Source organism: Chinchilla lanigera, unplaced genomic scaffold, assembly GCF_000276665.1.
Source record: "Chinchilla lanigera isolate Chin_1 unplaced genomic scaffold, ChiLan1.0 scaffold00079, whole genome shotgun sequence".
Taxonomy (NCBI): Eukaryota; Metazoa; Chordata; class Mammalia; order Rodentia; family Chinchillidae; genus Chinchilla; species Chinchilla lanigera.
In genome coordinates this window covers 6,540,302-6,563,455 of record NW_004955480.1, presented here as the reverse complement: position 1 = coordinate 6,563,455, position 23,154 = coordinate 6,540,302, and the positions used below count along the sequence as shown (strand labels likewise).

General features: G+C 49.2%; 2 protein-coding genes and 1 long non-coding RNA gene across 3 annotated transcripts in view; 2 read left to right on the top strand and 1 right to left on the bottom strand.

The window, feature by feature from the left end:
* The first annotated feature begins 2,539 nt into the window (after positions 1 to 2,539).
* Positions 2,540 to 9,309, top strand: Med28 (mediator complex subunit 28). Its single transcript, XM_005402496.2, has 4 exons — positions 2,540 to 2,738; positions 5,048 to 5,114; positions 5,965 to 6,077; positions 7,458 to 9,309. Exons 1-4 carry the CDS (start codon positions 2,580 to 2,582, stop codon positions 7,653 to 7,655), a joined length of 537 nt encoding a protein of 178 aa, XP_005402553.1. The 5' UTR covers positions 2,540 to 2,579; the 3' UTR covers positions 7,656 to 9,309.
* Positions 9,310 to 11,384: 2,075 nt separating this feature from the next.
* Positions 11,385 to 23,154, bottom strand: part of Fam184b (family with sequence similarity 184, member B) — a 103,942-nt gene continuing 92,172 nt past the window's right edge. The window contains exons 12-17 of the mRNA XM_005402494.2: positions 23,057 to 23,154; positions 20,415 to 20,561; positions 18,880 to 18,997; positions 17,238 to 17,342; positions 16,125 to 16,324; positions 11,385 to 13,036 (exon numbers count right to left, since the gene is read on the bottom strand). The exon at positions 23,057 to 23,154 is cut by the window's right edge and continues 7 nt beyond it. Of these exons, the coding sequence (XP_005402551.1) occupies positions 12,943 to 13,036; positions 16,125 to 16,324; positions 17,238 to 17,342; positions 18,880 to 18,997; positions 20,415 to 20,561; positions 23,057 to 23,154 (762 nt within the window). The 3' untranslated portion in view covers positions 11,385 to 12,942. The remainder of the gene's footprint in view (positions 13,037 to 16,124; positions 16,325 to 17,237; positions 17,343 to 18,879; positions 18,998 to 20,414; positions 20,562 to 23,056) is intronic.
* On the top strand, positions 16,255 to 18,369 carry LOC106146453. The gene is made up of 3 exons (XR_001230888.1): positions 16,255 to 16,379; positions 17,042 to 17,222; positions 17,681 to 18,369. It is a non-coding gene; the product is annotated as an uncharacterized LOC106146453 (long non-coding RNA).

The window sequence follows — 23,154 nt, the reverse complement described above, 5'->3', positions numbered from 1 at the left end:
TAACAGCAGAAGTTTATTGCTGTCTCTGCTCACAAACTGAGCAAACTGCTGTTAAGTGTCCCTACCAACTAAATAAAAGGAGACGGTATGATACAGATGAATTGTGAAATCTTGAGACTACCTGGGAGTTAAAGGTTTTAGGATTACAGCAGGGTAAATGCAAAGATGTCTTCATAATCTCAAAGTAGTACAAAAAGTTTCACTACTTTGAATAAAAGATCCAGAGTCGGCAAACATGCCATGCCAACTTTGTGGCAGACATTGCCATGGGAAGGCAAAATAAACAGGTTACAATCCTTGCTCTTACCAAATTCAATCTAGGGTCGGGGGGGAAGAGTTCTACAACCATGTTTTATTTGGTAGCATATCAACGAGACAGTATTGGCCTCAACATTTCTTTGGGGCTGTTCCTTTGCAGCTATGTTCTGTGGCTTTTACTCTACCCACCATGAGCTCTGGGCTCTTCCCCATCATCATCATCCTAGAAAAATGTTAGCTTAATATCTACAAAAAAGTCATGTTCACCAAATTAGTATGTATTCCATTCTTAGCCCCTAGCTGGGATTTTTTTCCTGAGCAAATCATGTAATTTTAATAGGACCACATCTCACCATTGCTCTCATCTGCTCTAATACTGCACATCATCCTCTCTATACTGCTATATTACTGCCTCACTGGTATCCCTGCACCCATTTGTTTTACCTGAATGAAAAGACTCTAAACATAAATCACATTGCATTGCTATTTTCTCAAGTTATTTGGTCTGTGCCAGGCAGTGTAGTAGACCTGTACATACATAATCTCATTCTTAGTTATCCTATAAAGATAACTTAAGTGCTTTCACAATTTATCAATGAAGTAGATTTTTCAGCAAAATCAAAAGTGGGTGGTTTATCTGTGCTGAGTCCAAAAAAATTATTGATCCGCATTCTCAGGCAACTTAACACTGGGGTTGGGTAAATCGGACATTAAATGTTCTTGCAAAAGCTGCCAGGTGCGGAGGCGCATATCTATAATCCCAGCATTCATGTCTTTTTGGTTTTGTTTTGTTTTGTTTTGTTTTGTTTTTTGCGGGGTGGTACTAGGGATTCAGCCTAGGAATGTTGAGCTGGAAGGCCTTTTATTTTAATTTGGAGACAGTGTTTAAATTGCCCAGGCTGGCATCGAACCTGTGATCTATGTGTCTCAACCTCCGGAGTACCTAGATTACAGGCATGTGCCACACATCTGGCTAATTCATTTTTTGTTCTGGGAAACAGTTTTAATAAAAACACTTTATGTTAACATGTAATAGGTCTATTACTTTAATGAACTGACTTTTTATTAAATTCTGAGTTTTAGTAGGTAAATATTAGCAGACATAATAATAACCCGCAAAAAACAAAATCTTTTGTGATCCTCGGTAACTTTTAGGGATGCAAAGGAGTCCTAGTTTGTAGACTAGTTCTCTCCGGGTTTTTTCTTTTGATTCTTTCAGTCAACAAATATGTTGACTTTTGCCAGGCACAGCTGTGAATGTTCAGGGTGCAGATGAATGAGACTGCCAGGCTCTGAAATCCCGGAGCTTGCACTCCAATTGGGGTGGGAATGGGGGCAATTTAGCCAAGGGAGAGAAACGAGCAATTCCAGCATATGTTTAAGTGCTATGAAGAAAACTGAACACGCTGAGTCTGAATCTAAGTTACACTGAGGCTAGGAAGGTAACTTTAAGCCCGGCAGGCAAAGGGAAGCGTCTACGTTTTCTGATCACTTCTGCCCTGGCCCACTCCTGGCCTTGCCGTGCTTCCTGTGGTCACAAATATACCAGCCAGGCAGGATCCTAATTCAAGGGACCCTCTGTTTAGAAAGCTCTTCTAGTTAGGTTTTCCTCCAATTTAGGTGTTGGAAAAGTCTTCCCTAATTACCTATGTTGAAGAACACCCCTCACTAGCTGTCCCCTCATAGGGAAGCAATTTTCCTTCCTAAAATTTATCTCTAATAGTGCTGTTTATACGTATGTGTTTGTTTCTCTCCCGCGAGAGATTTGGGTGATGGCTGTAACTCCCAGATCATTAAATAGTGCCTGAGACAACAGAGGATTCAGTATGCTGGATGGAAACTAAAAATAAAATGAAAACATGTCATGAAAAGATATTTAAGCAAGTTATTAAAATACTGATTCGGCTTTCTCTTTGATAATCATAAATACCCAAAGAGAACAATGCCAGGCAAACAGGTCGCCTGGACAACCGTACTGTTTGCTGTTTCTCCGCCCCTGCCTCTGAATCTGGAGGAAGCGTTTTCTGTCCGGTCGCCGCTCTAACCAATGACTGCATTAGCAATTGGTAGAATAAGCTCTCAGACAGTGTGGAGTGAGTGGGTAACTCTTCATTTTACCCACTCACAGCCTAGAGAGAAGAAAGTAAAAGCCCAAATCCATCCAGTCGTTTAGGGAAACCCAGGCGGCCCCTTCGCTGGGAAAGAGGAGGACCTTAAGCGCCAGCAACTGCTTCCGGCAGCCTGAACGCCTCGGAGAAGCGCCCGTCACGTGACCTGGCGGCTTCCGCGCAGGCGCAGTGGCCTCCCTGGCCGCTTCAGACATGGCGGCTCCACTGAGCGGCATGTTCTCCGGGCAGCTGCCCGGGCCCCCGGGTGCCCCGCCGGGACTTCCGGGCCAGGCCTCGCTTCTTCAAGCAACGCCTGGGGCTCCGAGAAGTTCTAACAGTACCTTGGTCGACGAGTTGGAGTCATCGTTTGAGGTAAACTGAGGCTTGAGGGTCGCCAGCCCTCCCTTCGTCCCGGAGACGGAAGCTGCGCATGCGCAGGTTACCTCCTTCCTGGATCCCGGGACTCGGTTTACAAACGGGGCCACCGAGGCTCCGAACCTAGGTTACTCGGTTCCGGTTCCACCGTGGGGGGTGCCCCTATTCTGCTCAGGTCTGCTGCCGGTAAACTCGTTTCTGGAGACACGTGGACTTGAAGTTTAATCCCCCAACCTCGGGACCCGTGCAGGTCCGCAGCGGGCTCTCGCTTATCTCGGGATGTCTGGTATGGGCGCAGCCTCTTCCGAACCATGCTTTTCCGCTGAGCTCCACTGTTAAACGGTGCAGTTTTCTCTCGGGACCCAGTTTAGACTCACATTTCAATGGAACTTGCCCTGTGTCCTTTCTAGTTTTTTTTTTTTTTTTTTTTTTCCGGTACCGGGAATCGAACTCACGACCTTGCGCTTGCCAGGCAGGCGCTGTGCCGCTGAGCTAAATCCCCAGCCCGTTTCCTTTCCTATCAGCTGCTGCTTCCCTGCTTCTCACTTCTGTTTGAGTGCCGCCCTTTTGGGTCCGTGGCTTTCACGTTGCGGTGACTCAGATGGAAGTTCGTTGAGATCACGTCCTCTTGCGTGGGGGGGAACCTTGGAGACAGCCTGGTCCCATCCCACCTTTTGCTGCTGGAGAAACTGAGGCCAGGAAAGCACAAATAATTTGCCCAAAACCAAACTGAATTTGTGAAAATAAGCACTACCACTCGGGCTCCCTGACTGTCCAGGCGAAACTATCTTAGGCATACTTCTAAGAAGCATTTTTTCATAGACCGCCGTGCATTTTGTTCTCCGTATGGCTCCCCATTTTCTATGGAAGTCTGTGTATTTGATTTTTTTTTTTTGAAAAGGAAAAAAGGGAGTGAGATTCATGAGATTTGTTTTCCACGCACCCTGTTGGTGCCACTGCTGGCTGGGGGAGGCAGGGAGGAGCCGCTCCAGCTTTGTGGCCCCGTTGTGAGTGGCTGGCCTCCCGAATGAGATGTTTTGCTTCAGTCATAGGTTTCACAAAGCAAACATGTTTTACTAACATCCCAAATCCAACAGGAGTCAACTGTGTTTCGTGTTTTGTTTTGATGTAGTGTTAGGGGTTGAACCCAGGGCCTTTGCATTGAGCTACATTCCAGCCCTTTAAACACTTGAGACAAGGCTGTGCTAAGTTGCCCAGGCTGGGCTTGGACTTGTAACCCTCCTGGCTTATCTTCCTGGAGTGCTGGGGTTCCATGCATGCACCATTACGCCCAGCCCGTCAACCGTGGAAGTAGAGAATGGGCAATCATTTGTTAAGGTCTGCTTTGTCCTAGGGCTGGGGGATTCCTGTGATTGTCTCTGTAATTCTAATGGGGAAACTGCAGGCAGGGCGATTTATTGCTTCCCCAAGGCCTTGCGTCTGTTTAGTGATCTAAATTTGAGCCTGTATCTGCATGCCTCATACCAAGTGTAGTTTGGTGAGACGCTTCTTTCTTCAAGTTGGAGGCCTTCTGCGCAAACTCTGCTTCTCCCTAGCTGTCACGCTGTCCTTTCTGGCGGGGCTGTCTGTAGTGGGCCTTTTTTTGTGTGTTTTCTGACCCCTCCTGCAGGTAGAACTTCTGACTGATTCACATGTACATTTCATTCAGTGCCCTTTAAGAGGAGCTCGCACTTTGGGACTTCTTTATCTGTGTGCCATCAGCCTTGTCCTGTTGGGCCACCCATTAATTAGGTGCTGTTTATTAAATGCCAAGCAGTGTTCCAAGTAGTCAAAGCAGGTAGGAAACAAGACAGAATTCCCACCTACTAGTAAGGACAGATAGTAATGCTAAGAAAAGATGATAATGTCATATAATTATATGAAGAACAATAAAGCTGGACCCCGGGGTAGAGCGTGAGCAGGAGGGACACCACTTGGAAAGAACAGATAGGGGCAGCCTGTCGGTGGAGGTGACATTTGGCCTGTATCCTGAATGGATGGTAGCATCAGTCATTTAAGGACCGGTAGAAGGGAGTTGTATGGGTGCTCAGCTCTGGCGTGGAATGAGATGGGAACGGGCAGGTGGACGGAAATCAGGTGGTGGTGCTGGCGCCGGGCCATGTGAGCCTCAGTTTACCAAGTATGGTACTGGCAGACCAAGTGTCTTTCTTGGCATGATGTCCTGTCACCTCCTGTCCAAGCCCAAGTACTGTCAACTTGTTGAATGATGTCAGGAGAAACATTTCTTACTCAGAAGTAAGATTTTTGATGTGCAGGTGACATCTTTTGGTATTTTGATATCATAGGCTTGCTTCGCCTCTCTTGTGAGTCAGGATTACGTCAATGGCACTGATCAGGAAGAAATTCGAACAGGTAAGAATTCCTCCTCTGTAGCCGCTCTTGCCTTCAGCAAGATTGCTTGTTGCTGATTCTGTACCCGCTGGGCTTCAGTCCTGCATGTATCCTAAGAACATTTCTGGGGACTAAGATACTTCTATAGTATCCCCGTGAGCCAGTGGGTCTTTTGTTCAGCTTATTACCTGACATGGGTCACTCATAATGAACCATGTATGTTTTTCATATTGGTACCAGGTAAAGAAGACTAACAATGTGAACTGCTTTTTTAAGTACCCCAAGTTGTGATTACGTTTTGTACAGGTGTTGTAAAGTCTGTTGTGTTTCTCTCATTTTCTGCGTTCTGTCCCAAGAGAAGCCAGTGCTTTTCATTTCTTTGTACCATATTTTAAATGTTTCATTTTCGCTGGAAATCATAATGCTGATTTCTCAATCTCTGGATTGTTTTTCTTTAGAAAGCCTCATAGCTTTCATGTTGTGTAAGGTCTGTTTCCTACCTGATGAAAGCACAAACCACATGGTGTCTAGTATTCACTAATACAAAGAAAGTTAGCAGCCATTATTATTGCTGTGACCAAAATTAAAATCCTACATTATATCTATAAGATGCTCTTTTATTTTATTTTTTTATTTAAAAAAATAAAAGAACGAATACATATTAACAAACACACATACATTCACAAAGTAACACAAGAACAATATAAGCAGTACTAAAATTCAGACAAGACGATAGGAAATTAACAGTGGTTCTTGTGTTACATATTGATTAAGATGCTCTTTTAATACTCTAACTGTTCATTTATGTAATAAATATATATGCCTAGTGTTGTTGCTAATTTAATTTTTGATCTTTGTTTTTTCTCCTAAGGTGTTGATCAGTGTATCCAGAAGTTTCTGGATATTGCAAGACAGACAGAATGTTTTTTCCTACAGAAAAGATTGCAGTTGTCTGTCCAGAAACCAGAGCAAGTTATCAAAGAGGTATAAACTCGTTTTTTTCTTCAACTTTTAGGAGGAGCAAATATTGTCAGGATTCCATGTATGCTTTATATGAGATAAACCCTTTTCCTATTATAGAGCTAGAGTGGTGTTTTATAGATCAGTGTGGAACGCTGCTGACTGTCTGCATTCCTGCGGAATAAAGAGCCAGGGAGTCGGGGTGTAAGGCGGAGCTCCAGACAGAGTAGCCCTGCACACTTGGGCCCCACACTGGCAATCACAGAAACTCTTGTCTTAAGAGTAGGTTCTAGCTTGGTGTGGTGGTGCACCTCTGTAATCCCAGCACCAGAAGGCTGAGGCAGGAGGATCATTGCAAGTTGGAAGCCAGCCTGGACTACACAGTGAGACCTGTCTCAAAACAAAAAAGAGAGAGAAGGGTCTGCCTATGAAAAAGGTTGCAAAGCCATTAAGGGAGATCAAAGTGCACTTGAGCAGGAGCTGTGGCCCATGTCCTCAGTTGGCCTACCTTGTGCCTTCCATGCAGGAGTGGATCTGCTCAGTGTTCAGAAAATCACAAAATAAATGTTCTGACCAAGGCTCCTCAAACTTGGGATCTCGTTGGTCTGCCGCTCTAACCTGGACACTTAGAAGGGTGTTGGCATGGCCACGAGGCCTGCGAGGCTTTAATACCATCGGACAGATTGGATCAGGAGCTGCCACCTTAGTGTGGAGGAGGAATCTCTCCATACAAAGCCCCACATGGAGATTATGCACTTGGGGGCAGTTTTTTAAGTACCAGTTCCAGACCAGTTAATCAGAAAGGTTCTTTTCATCCATGATAGCAGCTGTTGACGCGCTGAATGTAAGAAGAGAGGCTCTTACAGACCGTCGGGTCAGGTGATTTCCTGACATAAATACTTTAATAACAGTACAGGTGTGGCCAAGGCCAGGGCTTCATAAAGGATTTAACGTTGGGATTCAAGAGGAGCTTGATAATGTAGTTTATCCTTTCATAATCTGAAATTACAGAGCAGTGGTGTGGATTCTTACAAATCTTTCAGATTCTCAGCGATCTTTTGTTCTTACAGGTGTTCATAACAGAGGTGGCTGGTGGCTGAGGATTAAGATAGGAAAGTGATTTGTTTTTGGCTGCCCTTGAGTGCCTGTTGAATTCTGTGGCTTGTGTTATTACTTATTAAAGGAAAAATAATTAAAAATAGACACTGTAATGTTGGGCAGACATCTGCTATTGGAATAGTCACTCTGGATTATTCCCATGGTGGATATAAGCGTAGTGGATATGAGGGGACCAGCCGTGGGCTTAGTTCCGTTTTGTGTATTCGCTTGTGCCCTTACCACACGAGAAACTGCGTCCTCGTGCCCGGAGTCGGCTCTCACGTGCTCCATCACTTCCATCCGTAGGACGTCTCGGAACTCAGGAATGAACTGCAGCGGAAGGACGCGCTGGTCCAGAAGCATTTGACAAAGCTGAGGCATTGGCAGCAGGTGCTGGAGGACATCAATGTGCAGCACAAAAAGCCCCCGGAAATCCCGCAGGGCTCCTTGGCCTTCCTGGAGCAGGCCTCTGCCAACATCCCTGCGCCTCTGAAGCAGACGTGAGTGCGCAGGCCTGCGCGGCCGCCCCAGCGCACAGCTGTGCTGAACACGGCTCCCTGCGCCCGGCATCCGGGAGGAGTTCTTCGTGGAGACGGAGGTGATGCAGGTTTTATGTTCCTGCCTGTGATGTCCTCCTTACTGTTATGAGCTGTTAATTCCTTGACTACATTACAAAATGCCTGTAGCTTTGTTAGACCGAATTAAGTGTCTTGTCTCCAGCACAGTTTGGAGTCAGTATGATGACACAGATTCTTTCTTATATTTTATTTCTATTTTTACATGACTTCATTTTTGTTTCAGTTTGTTACAGGGTTACAATCTGAGGGGAAAAAATGACAGTAGTCTGAGAAGGTGGCCACAGGGGCTTGTCGGCCTTTCATGGTAACTGCCCTGCTGTGGTAGTGTAGAAAATACCCAGATTCGCTGTTTCAAAACGGTGAACTACCTCTGAAGAGCAGTCTAATGTAGTGGTGTTTGTAGTGGTTCCAGAACTGTGCAGGGTGCGGATGTTTTGAAATGTTAAAAAAAAGTGTTAAGAGATGCGGGGTTAGTGGGGTCGTATTTCCTTAGGCTCCTTCAGTTGATGGTGGCTTTTATTTGGGCTGCTTTATATTTGTGAGGTGTTCGTTTGCCCACTTTGGGGAGGGTGTACCAGGAGGGTGACTGCTGGATGCCGTGATGCCCCCGCGGGAACGAGTCGGTGTCAGGGGTGGTGGGCTCTGACTGACACCTGGGACACCTGCAGTGTGAGGATTAAGGTTTACCCGCTTTCTCTTTGAGCTCTGCACCTTGTTTGCTTGTGCTTCGTTTTACTTGTTTGGAGCAGAGAGTGTCCATTACAGGAAGTGTCTCATGCATGGATTGGACTCCAGGGGACAAGGGCCCTGGGGTCAGAGGCACAGCCTGCAGTGACCTCACTGTCCACCTCCACGGGCCGCATGTGGAGCCTCAGTGGTGGGGAAGGGTCTTGCCCTCTCGTTGGCTGAGGGTTTCCTCTCTTCTTTACGCCGCCCCTTACTAGGTCCCAGCAGCACTCTGCCTCTTCTGAGAATCCACACAGCGGAGGCTCAGGGGCTGGACCGCTGTGCCCCCTCCCCGCCCTGCACTCGCCCTGCTCCAGCCTGGCGCCACCTGCTGCACAGGGCCTCGGGTCCCTTTCCCCTGCAGCCCTGGGGCACAGGACTTCTCTTCCGCGCCCGTGCTCGGGGCTCTTCTTTGTATTGTGGACTTGTATTTGTCCCTTTGCCCTGGCTGCATTGTAGGCCATAAGATAGGCGTAACCCCCCTTGCCCGTACACGCTCCTGTATTACTGTCTTTTATGTGTGAGGCTTACCCCTCTCTATAGTTGGTGCTGTGTGTAAGATATTGGGCCCAAGGACCTATCATTACCAGCCTGAGCCCAACAGACCCCCTCGGTTAGAATATATCAGGGTCAGACAAAGCTCTCACATGACAAGATGTTAACTTTGTTATCCCACAGACTGACCAGCAGCTTTCAATGTCTTGATGAATAATATAAATATACAAGTTAAATTTGGGGCACAGTTTTACTAGTAGAGGTGTGCGAAGATTGGAGTTGGCACGCCTGTAATTCCAGCACTGGGAGGCTGAGGCAAGAGGCCTGCAGGTTTGAGTCCAGCATGGGCAATTTAATGACTGAGTGAGGCCTGTCTTAAAATTTAAAAGGGGCTGAGGTTCAATTCTCAGTACCACAAAAAAAAAGTGGAAACTGGGGCCCAGTGCTACATGTCCGGAATACTAGCTACTCAGGAGGCTGGGGCAAGAGGACTGCGCATTCAAGGCCATCCTGGGCAACTTAGCAGGATCCTGTGTCAATGTAAAAAGTGCCGAACATGTAGCTCAGTGCTCAAAATCCCAGGGGTTTCACCCCTGGAACTGAAAGGAGGTTAAAAAAAAAAAAAAGAAACTGGTTGTGCTTGGTACTTGTAAAAATATTTTGAATTAGGTATATATGAGTTATTGCCATTTTTTTATTCTCCAGTTGAAAACTTGCCTGTCAAATAAAGAATTTTTCTTCCACCTTGTGAGTTTGAAAATACCTTGTTACTCCTAAATGATATCTTGTCCTGAACATAGACACTCACTCAGCTGCCCTTTCCAGGAAGAAAGTGACTTCCCAGCTTCCAGCTGCCGCCGCGCCTGCCCCGTGTGAGACCCGAGTTGCCACCTGTGTGCAGGGCCTGGCCGGCGGCCTCCGTCTCTGGCGTCCTGTGTGTCTCAGTCCCTGCACAGCGCACGGGACCCTCGGCCCCGTCGGAGTGTTTCCCTCGCCTTGGGCTGCCGCCCAGCGCCCCACCTCCTTTCAGCGCCCCCAGTGCCCCCGCCCTGTCCTGCGGGCTGTGTCTCCCTCTCCGGCTACCATAACGATGCTTGTGGCTGTTCCTGGCCACTACGTTGTCCCTTTTCTCTTTCCCCTTCTGCCCAGCCCCTAACTGTTGGCCTTGCTCAGCACCGGGTCTGGACGCCCAGGACACAAAGGAGCTGCCGCGTCCTCCATGCAGGAGAGCTGCTGTGAGAGTCCCAGTTGCAAAGCCTCCCACCGCTGGCCACGCTTGTCCTGGGCGTGCGGTGCTGGAACCAGGCCGTTGCTGTCACCGTGGACTCCTCTGAAGGGCCGCCTTCTTAGGAACTCCTTCAGCTGGCCAGGACGTCCCCAGAGCTGTCCAGTGTCAGACTCTTGGCACAGTCCTCATCACCCTGCCCCGTCACAGATCTGACCTGCATCTGCTCCCTCCGTCTTCACTGCTGTCCTTTGTCTTACACGCGGGTGTCCCCACCCCGACACCCAGTAACCGGCCTCGCCCTGGCCATGTTACTCTGCTGGACAGAAACGGTCTCAGGACACCAGCCTTGCACAGAGCTGTTCTGGGTTTATGATAAAATAAGACAAAACAAAGCCCTTCCTAACTTAGGCTTAGAGTTAAGTCCCCAAATCCAGAAATTTTGAGCACCAACAGGACACTAGGTGAGCGATTCCACACCTGATGGGTTGTGGTCCAAACAGGTGCACTAAAAACGTGTGAAGGGGGCTGGGGATTTAGCTCAGCGGCAAAGCGCCTGCCTAGCAAGCACAAGGTCGTGAGTTCGGTTCCCGGTACCGGAGAAAAAACAAAACAAACAAACAAACAAAAAAAACGTGTGAAGTCAGTCTGTGGGCCCTGTGTTTAGGTACATGGGGGCATGCATGTTTACACTTGGGTCTCTTCAAGAAATCTTATATATGCAAATACTCTAAACTCTGAAGGAAATTTAAGACCTCAACTTCTTTCTTTCTTTTTTCTTTTTTTTTTTTTTTTGTGCTGAGGATTAAACTCAGCCTTCCTGAATTACATCTTCAGCCCTGGAAAAAAAAACCCAAACTGGTAGCACTTCCGGTTCCAAGCACTTCCGGTTCCAAGCACTTCCGGTTCCAAGCACTTCATATAAGGGATGTGCAGCCTGTGTCATTAGAGGTGGGAAGTCTGTGAATGATGGAGTCGTGAGGGCCTCTGCGTGTCAGAGTCAGGCAAGCCCCTGTGCTTCCACCAGGTGAGGTCCCTCACAGGTGCCATCAGGGAGGAGCGGTCTCACCCGACTTGTCAGACCCGCTGGCATCCAGATCCTGGGCTTAGCCTCCAGACTGGGCCATAAATTTGTTTTTTTATAAATTAGCCAGGCTAAGGTATTTTGTTTCATTATAGAAACAGTGCTTAATATCTAGTGTTAAACATGGGGTGCTTTGTCACATGTCCGTTATCCTAGTGTGTGGGAGGCTGAGGCAGGAGGAAGAATTGAGCCCAGGGATTTGAGTATAGCTGGACAAGATAAAAAAGAAAAAGAAAAAAAAAAAATCACCTAAACAAAAAAATGCAAAAATTTGATACTGAAGAATATTTTGGCATGCTACAGCTATGGGGACAAGTATTGGCATTTTTAGAATTATACTAGAGCTTGAGGATGTAATGTTTCCCTAGCATGTGCAAGGGCCTGGGTTCAATTCCCAGCACCAGAACAAAAGAAAAAAAAATGTGACTGACATCTTGTTTTGTTTAGATAGTAAATTTACCATTAACTTGTGGGTTTCAATTTTAGCTGGCATTTCTTAAAATGCTGTGCTATAATCAGCTACTCCTTATAGGTGATCTGATCAACTTAGTGTGAACTTCCTTCTTCTGAGCTGTCTTCATCTCATTCTACCTTTCTATGGAAAAGCAGTACAAGTCACAACCATGTTCATTGCCCAGATGTTTAACATTTTATTAAAAGAGCAAAGATTTGACAATGCATAGAATTAAAACCTGTTTGGGGGCCACTTGCCGGGCCAGCACCGAAGGACTGAAGAGATATTTTGCCCACTAAAAGTTGTCCTGTGTGTTGTCAAATTGCATTGCTCTGTCAGCCGGTGAGACAGTTCCGTGTGGACGAAGGGGCGCACGGTCAGCACCATGAGCGGCCGTCCCCAGTGTCTACCACGAGTCCATGCAGCGGGGAAGGAACATACGAGGCGAATGGCCCAGACCCAAAGACCAGAGGTCCCGCAGAGCTGTGACCTCAGAGAACAGGTCTAGAAACCGTTGTCACAGATGACCAACTTGACACAACAAGTCACTGACACTGATGTGTGACAGGCCAAGGCACAGTTACTCTCAGAAAGTTCCAAGTCGGGATCGCTCAGCGTGGAATCCCGCGGAAGCCTGGCACAGCCGCTCCTGAGGTAGGTGTTATCCTTTTTATACTCTGCCTGTCCTACACCTAGGAAGTCAAAGCATTCCACCCAAGCATGCTGCAGGCCACTCTGAGTAGGTTTGGTTTTTGGTTTTGAAACTGGCCTTCCTGTTGATAATGTTATCTTAATCCTTTTCCTACTGAGGTTAGATGTGCATTCAGGAATTACATCATTTTACACAGAAATGACTTTTCAACTGGAGGTGACTTGGGTCCTAAGGAAAAATGAAACCACTTTTCAAGTAAACCATGGAAATCACAAAGCCTGACATCCCGAAGGACGTAGGATGTTCTGGACACTAGAAATACAGTGTGCGCATCATTAGCAAGATTAGAAGCATTTTCCTGTGGGTGCTCTGTAATAACACTGGTTGGTTTTGTCTTTAATATCAAGGACTTTTTAACAAACTGGCGACACAGTGAAACAGTATGACATGTTAAAGCCAAAATTGGTTTTAGCTATCATAGATAAGCCATATGACAAGCAAGCTATTTGGTTGGCTGTAGCTCCTCCCTTCCATGTTGTACATGTTTGCTGATGTCCTCTGTGATGCATCCCGAAGATTAGAAGGAAAAATACTTAGTGAACCACTCCTGGTGTGGGGAGCCCTGTTTCTGCGGAGCTTCTTTAGGTTGGGCTGCGTCACCATCTTGTGCCCTAAAAACAAACACAAGAAAGTTGTATAGTTTCGGAAATGGTTCAGTAAACAACATAAGAGCACATCATCTTTCCAGGGAAACAGAACCGCTCGTTAGTCTCCAAAGGAGGCTGGACCATGGCGGCCTCCGTCAGTAGCTGGGGGGAGTGGTGGGGCTGTTGGCTTCCTGTTTTGGAAACGGAAAGTTCTCCATTCTTTGGATCTCCGTTGTTTTGCTTAAGACTGTGTTCACTATACTGAGCGTATGCTGCAGCATTTATTATTTATTTCAGGCACAGCACAAGTGAGATAAGGAGCCCAATATCAAAAGACATAAAAAAAAAAAAAGGTCAATCCACACAGCATTACAGTAACTGTGTCTTCAGTTATCTAAGGTGCTTTGTGTCTCAGCCGAGGCCGTGCAGTTAGCCTAAAAAGCTGAAAAGGAGAAAGTGGGCAACCAGACATCGTGTGCGCCGGGCGGAACCGTCTGAGAAGCTTCACATGAAACATCAAAGTAGCTTTTTTTTTTTTTAACTTTTTTTTTTTTTTGGTCTTTTTGAGACAAGGTCTCACTATGGAGTTCGGGCTGGCCTTGAACTCACTTTGTAGCCCAGGTTGGCCTCCAACTCTTAACGATCCTCCTGCCTCAGCCTCCCGAGTGCTGGGATTACAGGTGTGCGCCACCATGCCCGGATTCAAAGTAGCTTTAGATGGAGGTGTGCAGGATTGAGAAAAACCCACGGCAGCTGGGCTGTGCTTCGGGTCTTGGCCTCAGTTTCCACAGCTGTGAAACAAGGGCTGGACTCATTCAATGACCGCTGCAAGGGAGTTCTTCCAGCTCCACACTTGCAGGGCACCTGCATCCCTGCCGACCCCAGCAGGCAAGGAGTAGCGGGCAGGGCTGCTGACAGGATTCATGCAGGAGAGAAGCAATGAGGCAGAAAAGAGACCAGGGAGTTGTAATCTTAAACCTGTGCTTTCAAGAAAACTGAAGCTTCAGGCCAGGCATGACAGCACACACCTGTATTCCCAGCATTCTGGGAGGCTGAGGCAGGAAGATTGAAAGTTGAAGCCCAGCCTGGGTAATGTAGAAAGACCTTGTCTCAGAATTTAAAAATCAAAAGCGCTCGGATTGAGGTCTGCGTGAAGGCCCTTGCTTTAATCCAGTATTTGAAAGACGGAGGGGGACAGAGAAAGGGAAAGGGAGAGGGAGAAGGAAAAAAGGAAAACAAAAAGTGCCGATAGATATTGTAACATGGGAAGAAACTTCAAAAGCAAAGAGAAACAGGTTTAGGGGCATGGGGAAGGGGAAGGAAGGGAAAAGCAAAACAAAAAAATATATATGTATATGTAAAAACAAGATGGATATGCCGCTCATTTCTCGCAGTGCACTGAAAAGGTGGGTTTGTACTAATACTGTCTGGACAATGAAAGGCGGCATCTCGTACTCTGAGTAACTACTTCAAAGGTAACAATGCACAGTGTGGCGGTGTGCTGGCCACCGTTACCCTCCTATCATACTGCTCTGGAATTTTGTTCTTATGTTTATGTGTTTATTGTGCTTTTTGTTTCTTTTTCTTTAAAAAAAAATAGAAAAAAGGGAAGAAAAAGAAAAACTGCAGCCTCAAGACACAGTTACTAAAGGTTCCAAGGCCTTTTTCACTCTAAGCCTGTTTTTTTCCAGGCTTCTAAATTCGTGTCTTAAAGGTACAATAAGCCAGTGTTTTTTATTCTAATACTATAAATTCACGACTTTCACAGATTTCCACCTGTTAGAAAACAACACCGTTAACTCACAGCATATCTCTAAACTTCAAATACAGAGGCTGGGGATATAGCTCAGTGGCACAGCGCCTGCCCGGCAAGCAGAAGGGTGTGAGTTCAATTCCTGTCCAAACATGAAAAGATTAAAAAAAAAAAACCTTCAAATAGGTGCAGACGGCTTGCATTTTAATCTCGCTCCCTGATGGATAACCTCGAGACACATTCCAGATCAGTGCTGTGGACCTATGGCACACACACTACGGCCGGCTGTTTGTTATCAGTGAAGGCTCTGAAGGGCTCGCCGTCACTGTCCCGGATCATGCCTGAATGCACGGACTGGACATCATCTTGAGGAGGATGCCTCCGAGACCACATAAGCACCCAGCTCCTGACCAAATGCACCTCACGCCGAGCGCCGCCCTCCTCTCCGAATGTGGCTCTGGGATTCTGCCCGGGAAACCTGCCTGTGCCACTCCCTGACCTGTCCTGCAGTTCTCCACGAAGCAGGAGCCCACTGTGGGCAGCGGGGAGCGGAGGTCCCCATCTCCTGGGTGACAGGACCATTTTAGAAGGGGCTGTTTCTGAAATGCAAACATTAAGCCCAGAATTTAAAAACATGCCCTCTGAATGGAAGACTGGATAGGAAGACGAATTAATTAATAAACAAAGGAAAGATGTCACAAGTCTGGGAGAGAAGCATGTTGCAAAGGATGATAAGAAACCTGTGGCTGAGATCCCCATGCACACTGAACCCAACTCACAGAGTAGGAGGCCGTACAGTTCCAAAATAATACACGAAATCCCGAGAAGAATCCTAAAAATAGTGTAAGTGTATGGAATACTTCTGCACTGGGTCCTGTGTGCAGCGTGTCCAGTGGGTTAATTCCTTCCCTCCCTCACAGCCACGTGAGGTGGGTGCTGTATTATCTTCATCTTCCAGGTGGGGATACGCAGAACCCAAGGGGCCAAGTGACCTGCCCAAGGGCACACAGATGGGACAAAAGAGGCCCTGATTTTAGTGCAGACCTGAAGGTCAGGGGAGGAGCGTCCACCTCCTGTGTGACCCATGCGGGTGTTCTCAGCTAACTGAGTCCATGGGGAAAAAGCTAGAACACCAAAAAAGGCTTTCCGGGCTTGGTGTAGAACAGCCCCCCTTCTGAAGAATGACAGAATTCCCTTCTCACAGGCAGTCTTCCTGTTTGGCTAGACGGTCGCTTGGCCGTGGCAGGACTTGTTTTGCTACCTTTTATGTCTGCCCAAACCCCATTTTGCAGGTGCCAGAAAGGATCTTAATCGTCTTCCTGTCCATGGAGAAGTGGAATAACAGCGTCCAGCCCCTACCTTGCAGCAGTTTTTGCATCTACAGACGGGGTGGGCTTGTAGGGCCGGCCACAGTGGGGGCTTGGGTCCAAGCTGGGCGACTTAGTGAGCGGAGGGGCGTTGATCCTGGAGCTCAAATCTCCGCTCAGAAAGTTCTTCGCGTAGGAGGCAAGGTTGGGCACGCTGACCACCCGGCTGGGCACCTCCTCCATCTTTTTTTTCTGTTTGTATCAGAGGAAAGTTCTGTGAGTGCTACTACCAAAAGCAAGCGTTACGGTAAAAGGAAACAAGCCCCTCCCAACCAAAATGATGTGGGGAGGGGGTCACGATGTTATCGATACAGGGACATACTATTTTGTTATAAAATTGTTACAAAGTTTTATTTATTTTTTTGAGGGGCTGAGGATCAAACCTAGGACCTCAAGCACACTTGGCGAGCGCTCTGCCCCGTGGCTACACACCCGGCCCTTTAAATCATTTTTTTCTCCAGTCCTTACTTTGTGTTTCAAAAAATACATAAATCCACACACAGTCTATCTAAAACTTTGCACGTTTTATACTTCAATTTTTTTTATGGTTTGCAAGGCCATATAATTAAAATTGGCTGTGACCACTCTGTCTTCAAGTGCATTAATACTTCTGGACTAAAACTTACATTTTGTCACACTAAGGAATATATTAAAAACCATACAAGGGAGCTCCTCAGGTAAGGTCAGTTTAGGCTTTGTTTTGTCCTTTGGGCTATACAAAATACTAACTTTTTTGGAGCTATTCAGACCTTGTGATAAGAAATAAGAAACTGGGGTATGAATGTGCTCATTGTTACAAATTCCAAAAATACTGTAGAGAAATAGTTAAGAAGTGGGAGGCTCCTCCCCTCTCCCTTCTTCCCCATCACCAGATACAACTATTATTGATACTGCATGTATTTATTGTAGAAAACCTGGCACATACAGTGGCCCGTGGAAAACAAATACCACACAGAATCTCCCTCGCCTGATACAAACAGCGCCTGGGTGGTGCCTGCCGTGGACTATTCCCTGTGGACACCAGCCCATCAACGAGCTGCAGTGACATGTAGGAGGACAGAAGCCTGCAGAGCGCGCTGCCGTGACACCGGTAGAGCTACTTTACCTTCATGGAAGGGGTCAAATAGCCTGGGTGAGGATTGAAGGAAAAGGACCGATTCCGATGGGACATGGCGCTGGGGAAGGCTGCGTAGTGAAACCGCCTCTCCTCCTAGAAAGCAACACAACTGAGTCCAGATGCGCCTCAGCACACAGCCCTGGGTTCCACTTGAGGAGAGGAGGGCAGAATGGGAGAGAAGGAAGGTCGGGGAGGGGAAGGGCAGCAGTGGCAACCCAGATGCCAGCCCCTGAAGCTTCCAGAAAGCATCCCAGCCCTTTGGCTCCCGCCCGAGGTGTGATTGTTAATCCTGATGTCAACCTCAGAGGACTGAGGAACTCTGAGCAGATACGCATTGCGTGTCCCTGGGCGTGGCTGGGTGGGTCATGGAGGTGGGACCAAGGGTCACTCACCCCTTCCCACCAGCACTGTGGCCCTGCTTGCTTCCCCAGGCCACGGACTAAGATCTGTGCTCTGCCATGCACTCCTGCCGTGCTGTCCCTGCCTGGGACCCAGCTGGCCACGGACTGCATCTGTGAGCCGTTAAACCTCTCTTTGAAGCTGTGGTGTCGGGTGATCAGCCCAGCCCTGGGAAAAGCTGACTAATACGCAGGGTAAGAATCCCAAGTATTCTTCGCATCCAGAACTAAAACTCTACTGCAGAAAGTTGAAGATTAAGGCAGAGAAAGAAAACCCCAGCTATGCAGAAGACTCCACCTTCCCTCTCTTCTATGCTTTTGCTTGATGTTTGTACCATAGATATTGCCTACCTGCACTTAGGCGGGGAGGGTATTGAGACCCTGCTCCCGTTTCAGCAACGGTAACCACATGGCTGGTTTGGGTTATGTATGCTCTCTTCCACTTTTTTCCCTTGTATTATTTTTAAAGCATGTCATATTTCATTGGTAAGAACCTCAGTAGGTGTTTCTAAGAAATTAAGGGTGTTTTTTAAAAAAGCATAACAACAATGCCTTTCTCACACTTTGTGAGTAATAATTATTACTTTGTAAGTAATAATTCCTTATTAATGTGATCTAATTTTACATCAGTGGGTGTTGGAAGTAGCTTTGATAAACTAGAAAACAAATGCTCATTTTTACTAGTAGATCAATAAGTCATTAAAAATTAGTTGATTCTACAAAAATTCAAAAGCAAACCATTCCAGATTGTTCTCTAACCCTCTAGGTTAAAAAAGCAACTGAACCAATGTCAACATCAAACAAGTGCTGTTGGACTTGGAAGTAGAATGTTTTTCTTTGCCTTCTATCTTCTTGCATTCATTTTTTAGTGAGGGATTTGTGTGTGTGTGTGTGTGTGTGTGTGTGTGTGTGTGTGCTTGCTTGCTTTTTTTTGTGAGACAGAGTCTCACTCCATAGTGCAGGCTGGCCTGGAACTCACTATGTAGCCAGGCTGTCCTCGAATATGCTGCGATCCTCCTGCCTCAGCCTCCCAAGTGCTGGGATTGATTACAGGCCTGTGCCACCACACCCGGTGTTTTTTTTTTTTTTTTTTCTTTTTTTTTTTTCTTTAATAATAGAAAAATAAGGATTGTTTGTAAGGCAAAATTGGGGGGCACCGAGAGAAAGGCCAGGTGCAAATGCCCGCTGGGATGATGCCGCAGTGCACGGCCCAGGTCGCCCTGGGGCCTCACCGTGAGCTGCTTGATGATCTCCTCGCGCTCCTTGAGGCGGGCTTGCAGGCAGCCTATGAGCTGCAGGTCCTCGGGCCTGGACGCTGTCTTCCCCGGCTTCTCTCCGGAATCCTTCAGTCTGCCAAGGCAGGCAGTGAGTTACTCAATGCGCAGGGAGGGGGCCAGGGGTTGCGATGAGGGCACGGCGGCGTGTGCTTCGGTGGGAAGCCCAAGACACCAGGACACAGCTCCAGGCGCGCGTCACCTGCCTCTGTAGGCAGTGACGGTGGGGCCGGAGCCTCGGCGTTGCTCTGGCGCCATCTGCTGGCCGGCCCAGGCAGCACGCGCTACCTGCCCGCAGGGTCTCCAGACCCCAGGGATGGCGACATGACTTCCTGCGTCTTTCTAGCTGTGTGACCGAGGCTGCAGCCTGTCTCCCGTGAGCGCCGCTCTAAAAATGGGCCTCACACAGGGCGGTTGTGAGGACTCGACGGGGGGTTTATCCCTGGCAAGGGGCTGGTGCCCACAGGGTGGTGGCGGGTGAAACCTGTCTCAGCCACTTGGAGACAGTGCAGACCAGGTGACCTTGACGTTGACCCCGAGCTGCACAAACGCGGGCTATGGTCTCGCCTGCCTGGACCTGGGCTGCTGCCCCCAGTGGCCTCCCTAGCAACCACACCCTGCCCCTAGCTCCTCATCTCTCAGCATCTGCAGGTGACCCTTGACTGTAAATGATGGGGCCACTCGCCACCCAAAGCCTTGCAGCGGCTTCCTCGGCATTCGGAACTCCTCCCCTTTCAGGGCGAGCTCTCTGCCATGTACTCCTTCCTACCACTCACCCTCTCCTTCACGCCGATCGGCCACACAAGCCTCTGCCCGTGCTGCTTTCAGGTGCACTGAACAGGCCCCAGGACCTTTGCACTTGCTGTCCCTTGTCCTTAATATCTGTCCCTTGCTCTGGCCTCCTTGTAGGTAAGCATCGCCTCCTCACAGGACTTTCTCACCCACCTTTCCCACGCTGTGGAGCTGATCCTGTCTCCCAGGACTTGCATCACCTTCTATGAAGCTAAATGTTTATTTCTTGTCTGAATCCTGATCTAGAATTTGTATGAAAACATAGTTTTTGGATTTTTCCCTGGTATCACTCTGGAGCCTAAAAGAGCACGTGGCACAAGTGGGTCCTCAGTGAAATGTGCTGAATGCGTGAGTGCGTGTGCACCCAGGGAGCTCCGCCTTCTTTAACCATCAGGGGAACAGCAGCTCGCACCTTGCAGGACCTTTGCGAGGACGGAGGTGGCGCCCGCTAGCACGGTCAGTAGCAGCTCTCCCGACTCCTGTGGAGTCCGAGGGGTCAACCAAGCCCACAAACTGCTCCGCCCTCCAGCGCCCCAGGCCTCTCCAGCCCGTAAAATCCTGGGAGACTGAGCACCCTCCCCCAGCGGGACCTGAAGGGTTCCCGGGACCCAGGACGAGGCATAGGAAAGCCAGGAGAGGGCAGGGCCGCTGGGACGCCTCAGCCACCTCCGGACCTCGCCAGGGCCCCCGGCCCTACTCACTCGGCCTCCAGGGCAGCCAGCCGGGCCTGCAGCCGCGCCTGCGCGCTGCTGAAATCTGCCACCACGGCCTGCATCTCCTTGCGGTGCTCCTGGCGCAGCGTCTCGGCCTCGCGGGCCCGCTGGGCTCGCTGGTCCTCCTCCAGCACCCTGCGGAGAGGGAGAGGGCAAGGCTCCGGCGATGCGCCGGACCCGGGGGTGTGCGTTGCTCCTCTGCTGGGAGACCCTGGGGCGAGGAGGGAAGTGATCCAAGCTCGGGGCACCCCTGAGGACAGCTGGGGCCTCCACGTGGGACCCCACTCCGGGACCCCTTCTCCACACCCTGTCACCCCCACATCCGTGTAGAAGAAACTGCGCAGGAGGGCAGCACCTTGGAGGCGAGCCCCCCCCCCCACCAACACTCTCTGCCCCGCTTGCAGCAGCGGGGAGACCTGGACGCTGGGACCCTGAGTCCAGGGAGGTCCCTAGTCCAGGCCCAAAAGACGGGTGGGGTGCGCTGGGAGAGCGGGATTTGGGGCCGGCTGTGTGCGCGCATGGCCTCCCCTTGGATCCCGCTTGCGACCTCGGGCCGGCTGCCCCTGCTCGGCGCATGACTGCAGGTGACATGGCTGCCTCCCGTTAGCGCCGCTGCAAGGAGCTGCGTGGCACACGCCTAGAACAGCACGGCAAAGGTGTGTTCAACCACGAGCTGTCATCTTTCTTCATCTAGTGAGGTCCTAGGGGTCCACAGGTGACCCCTGGGGGTCTTCTCCCTCAGAAAGCACACGGGAATTTGGGTGTGATCCTTTTGTTTTTTTTTTTGTTTTGTTTTGTTTTTTTTTTTTGGTCTTTTTGAGACAGGGTCTCGCTGTGCAGTTCAGGCTGGTCTTGAACTCACTTTGTAGCCCAGGCTGGCCTTGAACTCCCAAGGATCCTCCTGCCTCAGCCTACCGAAGGACGAGCCTATCTTTATCACAGAGAGGCAGCATCACTTTCCCCACTTGGAGGGGGTCCACCCTGGTCCAACCTTCTCATTCCAAGGACTCGCTTGTCACACGGCGAGTCAGCACGGAATGGGGCCGCCGGCTGCCTCTCTGGTGAGTTCCGGCCTGCAGTCTATGGAGACTCCTGCCCCGGCCAAGGCCTGCGCTACTACACACCCGGTGGGCCTGGGTGGGGACTGGGCGCTGTTTTCCGCCGCTGTTTCTTGCAGCTAAAGGGAAGTAACGGACTGGCCTTCACTTTCAGACCCGCAGGAGCAGCCGATGCAGAGTCTAACTAAGGCTAATTGGGGCGAATTCTCCGGCTCCGAATACCCCAGCCCCAGTGACCCTGAAAAGCTGGGGGCAGAGTCCAGTCGGGGCTGTCCAAGGCTTCCAGGTGTCTGAAAAACGTTTGTTTATTTATGTACTCATTCATTTATGGTGCTGGGAGTCCAACCCAGGGCCTTGCACGTAACAGGCGGGCGCGCTACCATTCAGCTGCACCCCCAGCCGGCAGGTGGTTCCGATGCGGGCTACAGTTCGAGGACCCTGACGGCGGACTCTGCTGGGTCAGTGCTGGGTGCTCAGCCCTTACTTCTCTCACCAACCCATGGGCCGGGCGCTATTGCCCCCCCCACACACACACACACACCGGCCCTGGAGAGACCCAGAGTTCCAGCGCCGTGCCCAGGGCCATGCTTATATAAGAGGCAGAATTAACCGCTGTTTACCAGACCGCAGGCCCCGCCTTCTGCACTGGACATGTGCCCAAGCGAGTCATCCCCTAAACTTCCCCCTCATTTTACAGAATGGTTGTGAAAATTAAAGGAAGGGGGACAACGTCGGCTTAAAGGCATAATCCGCAAGTAACAGGGAAAAGGGGACCTCTGGACACTAAAATGACAGAAAGAGAAAACACAAGCAACTTTAGCCCCAAGCCCGGGACATTTAAAAACTTAGACGAAGTGCACAAAATCCTTGAAAGACATAAATAACCGAAAGGGGGGCTGGGGATTTAGCTCAGCGGCAAAGCGCCTGCCTGGCAAGCGCAAGGTCGTGAGTTCGGTTCCTGGTACCGGAGAAAAAACAAAAAAACAAAAAAACAAAAACAAGAATAAATAACCGAAAGAGTCCTGTGTCTAGTAAGAAATTGAATTTGTATTAAAAACCTTCCAACCCTCACACCGCTAGCTAAGAGTGCCCGGCACTGTCCGAACCATTCCTCCCACTCTCTCTGCAAAGCTGGATTCGAGGACACTCTGGTGTCCGCCCTCCCTCCCTTCTAGGTCTGATAAACTTCCCGATTTGCAGGGAAACTGGACTTCTTTTATTTCGAGGCAAAACCTCGGGCTCTTGGTTAACTGTGGAGGTTAACAGCGTCCCAACCCTGAATTCACACTGAGCTGCATCCTCAGCCCTTGTTTATATTTCGTATTTTGAAAGAGAATCGCAGCTACACTGCCCAGGCTGCGCTGGAATTTGTGATCCTCCTGTCTCAGCCTCCCAGCGTGCTTGGATTCCAGGCATGCACTCTCACTCTCAACTCCCCTGCAGTTTTAAGATCTAGAATTCCCAGACTGCTGGTACTTTTCCGGGGCCAGCGGAGCGACACCCACGAGGCGGGAGTGCGATGGCGCCATGGGCTGGGGTGGGGGGTGTCTACAGGGGAGGGCGAGGACGCACCTGCGCTGCTCGCGGAGCTGGCGCGCCTCCTGCTGGAGCTGCTCGGCCTCGGCGCGCAGCCGCAGTACGGCGTCCCGGAGCCGCGCGTTCTCCTCGCG

Bases quoted from the DNA above. Each gene is read 5' to 3' on its own strand.
- Med28 (XM_005402496.2), top strand. From the start codon at position 2,580: ATGGCGGCTCCACTGAGCGGCATGTTCTCCGGGCAGCTGCCCGGGCCC. The intron at 5,115-5,964 runs GTAAGAATTCCT...TTTTCTCCTAAG, and splicing joins TCAGGAAGAAATTCGAACAG to GTGTTGATCAGTGTATCCAG. The intron at 6,078-7,457 runs GTATAAACTCGT...TTCCATCCGTAG, and splicing joins CAGAGCAAGTTATCAAAGAG to GACGTCTCGGAACTCAGGAA.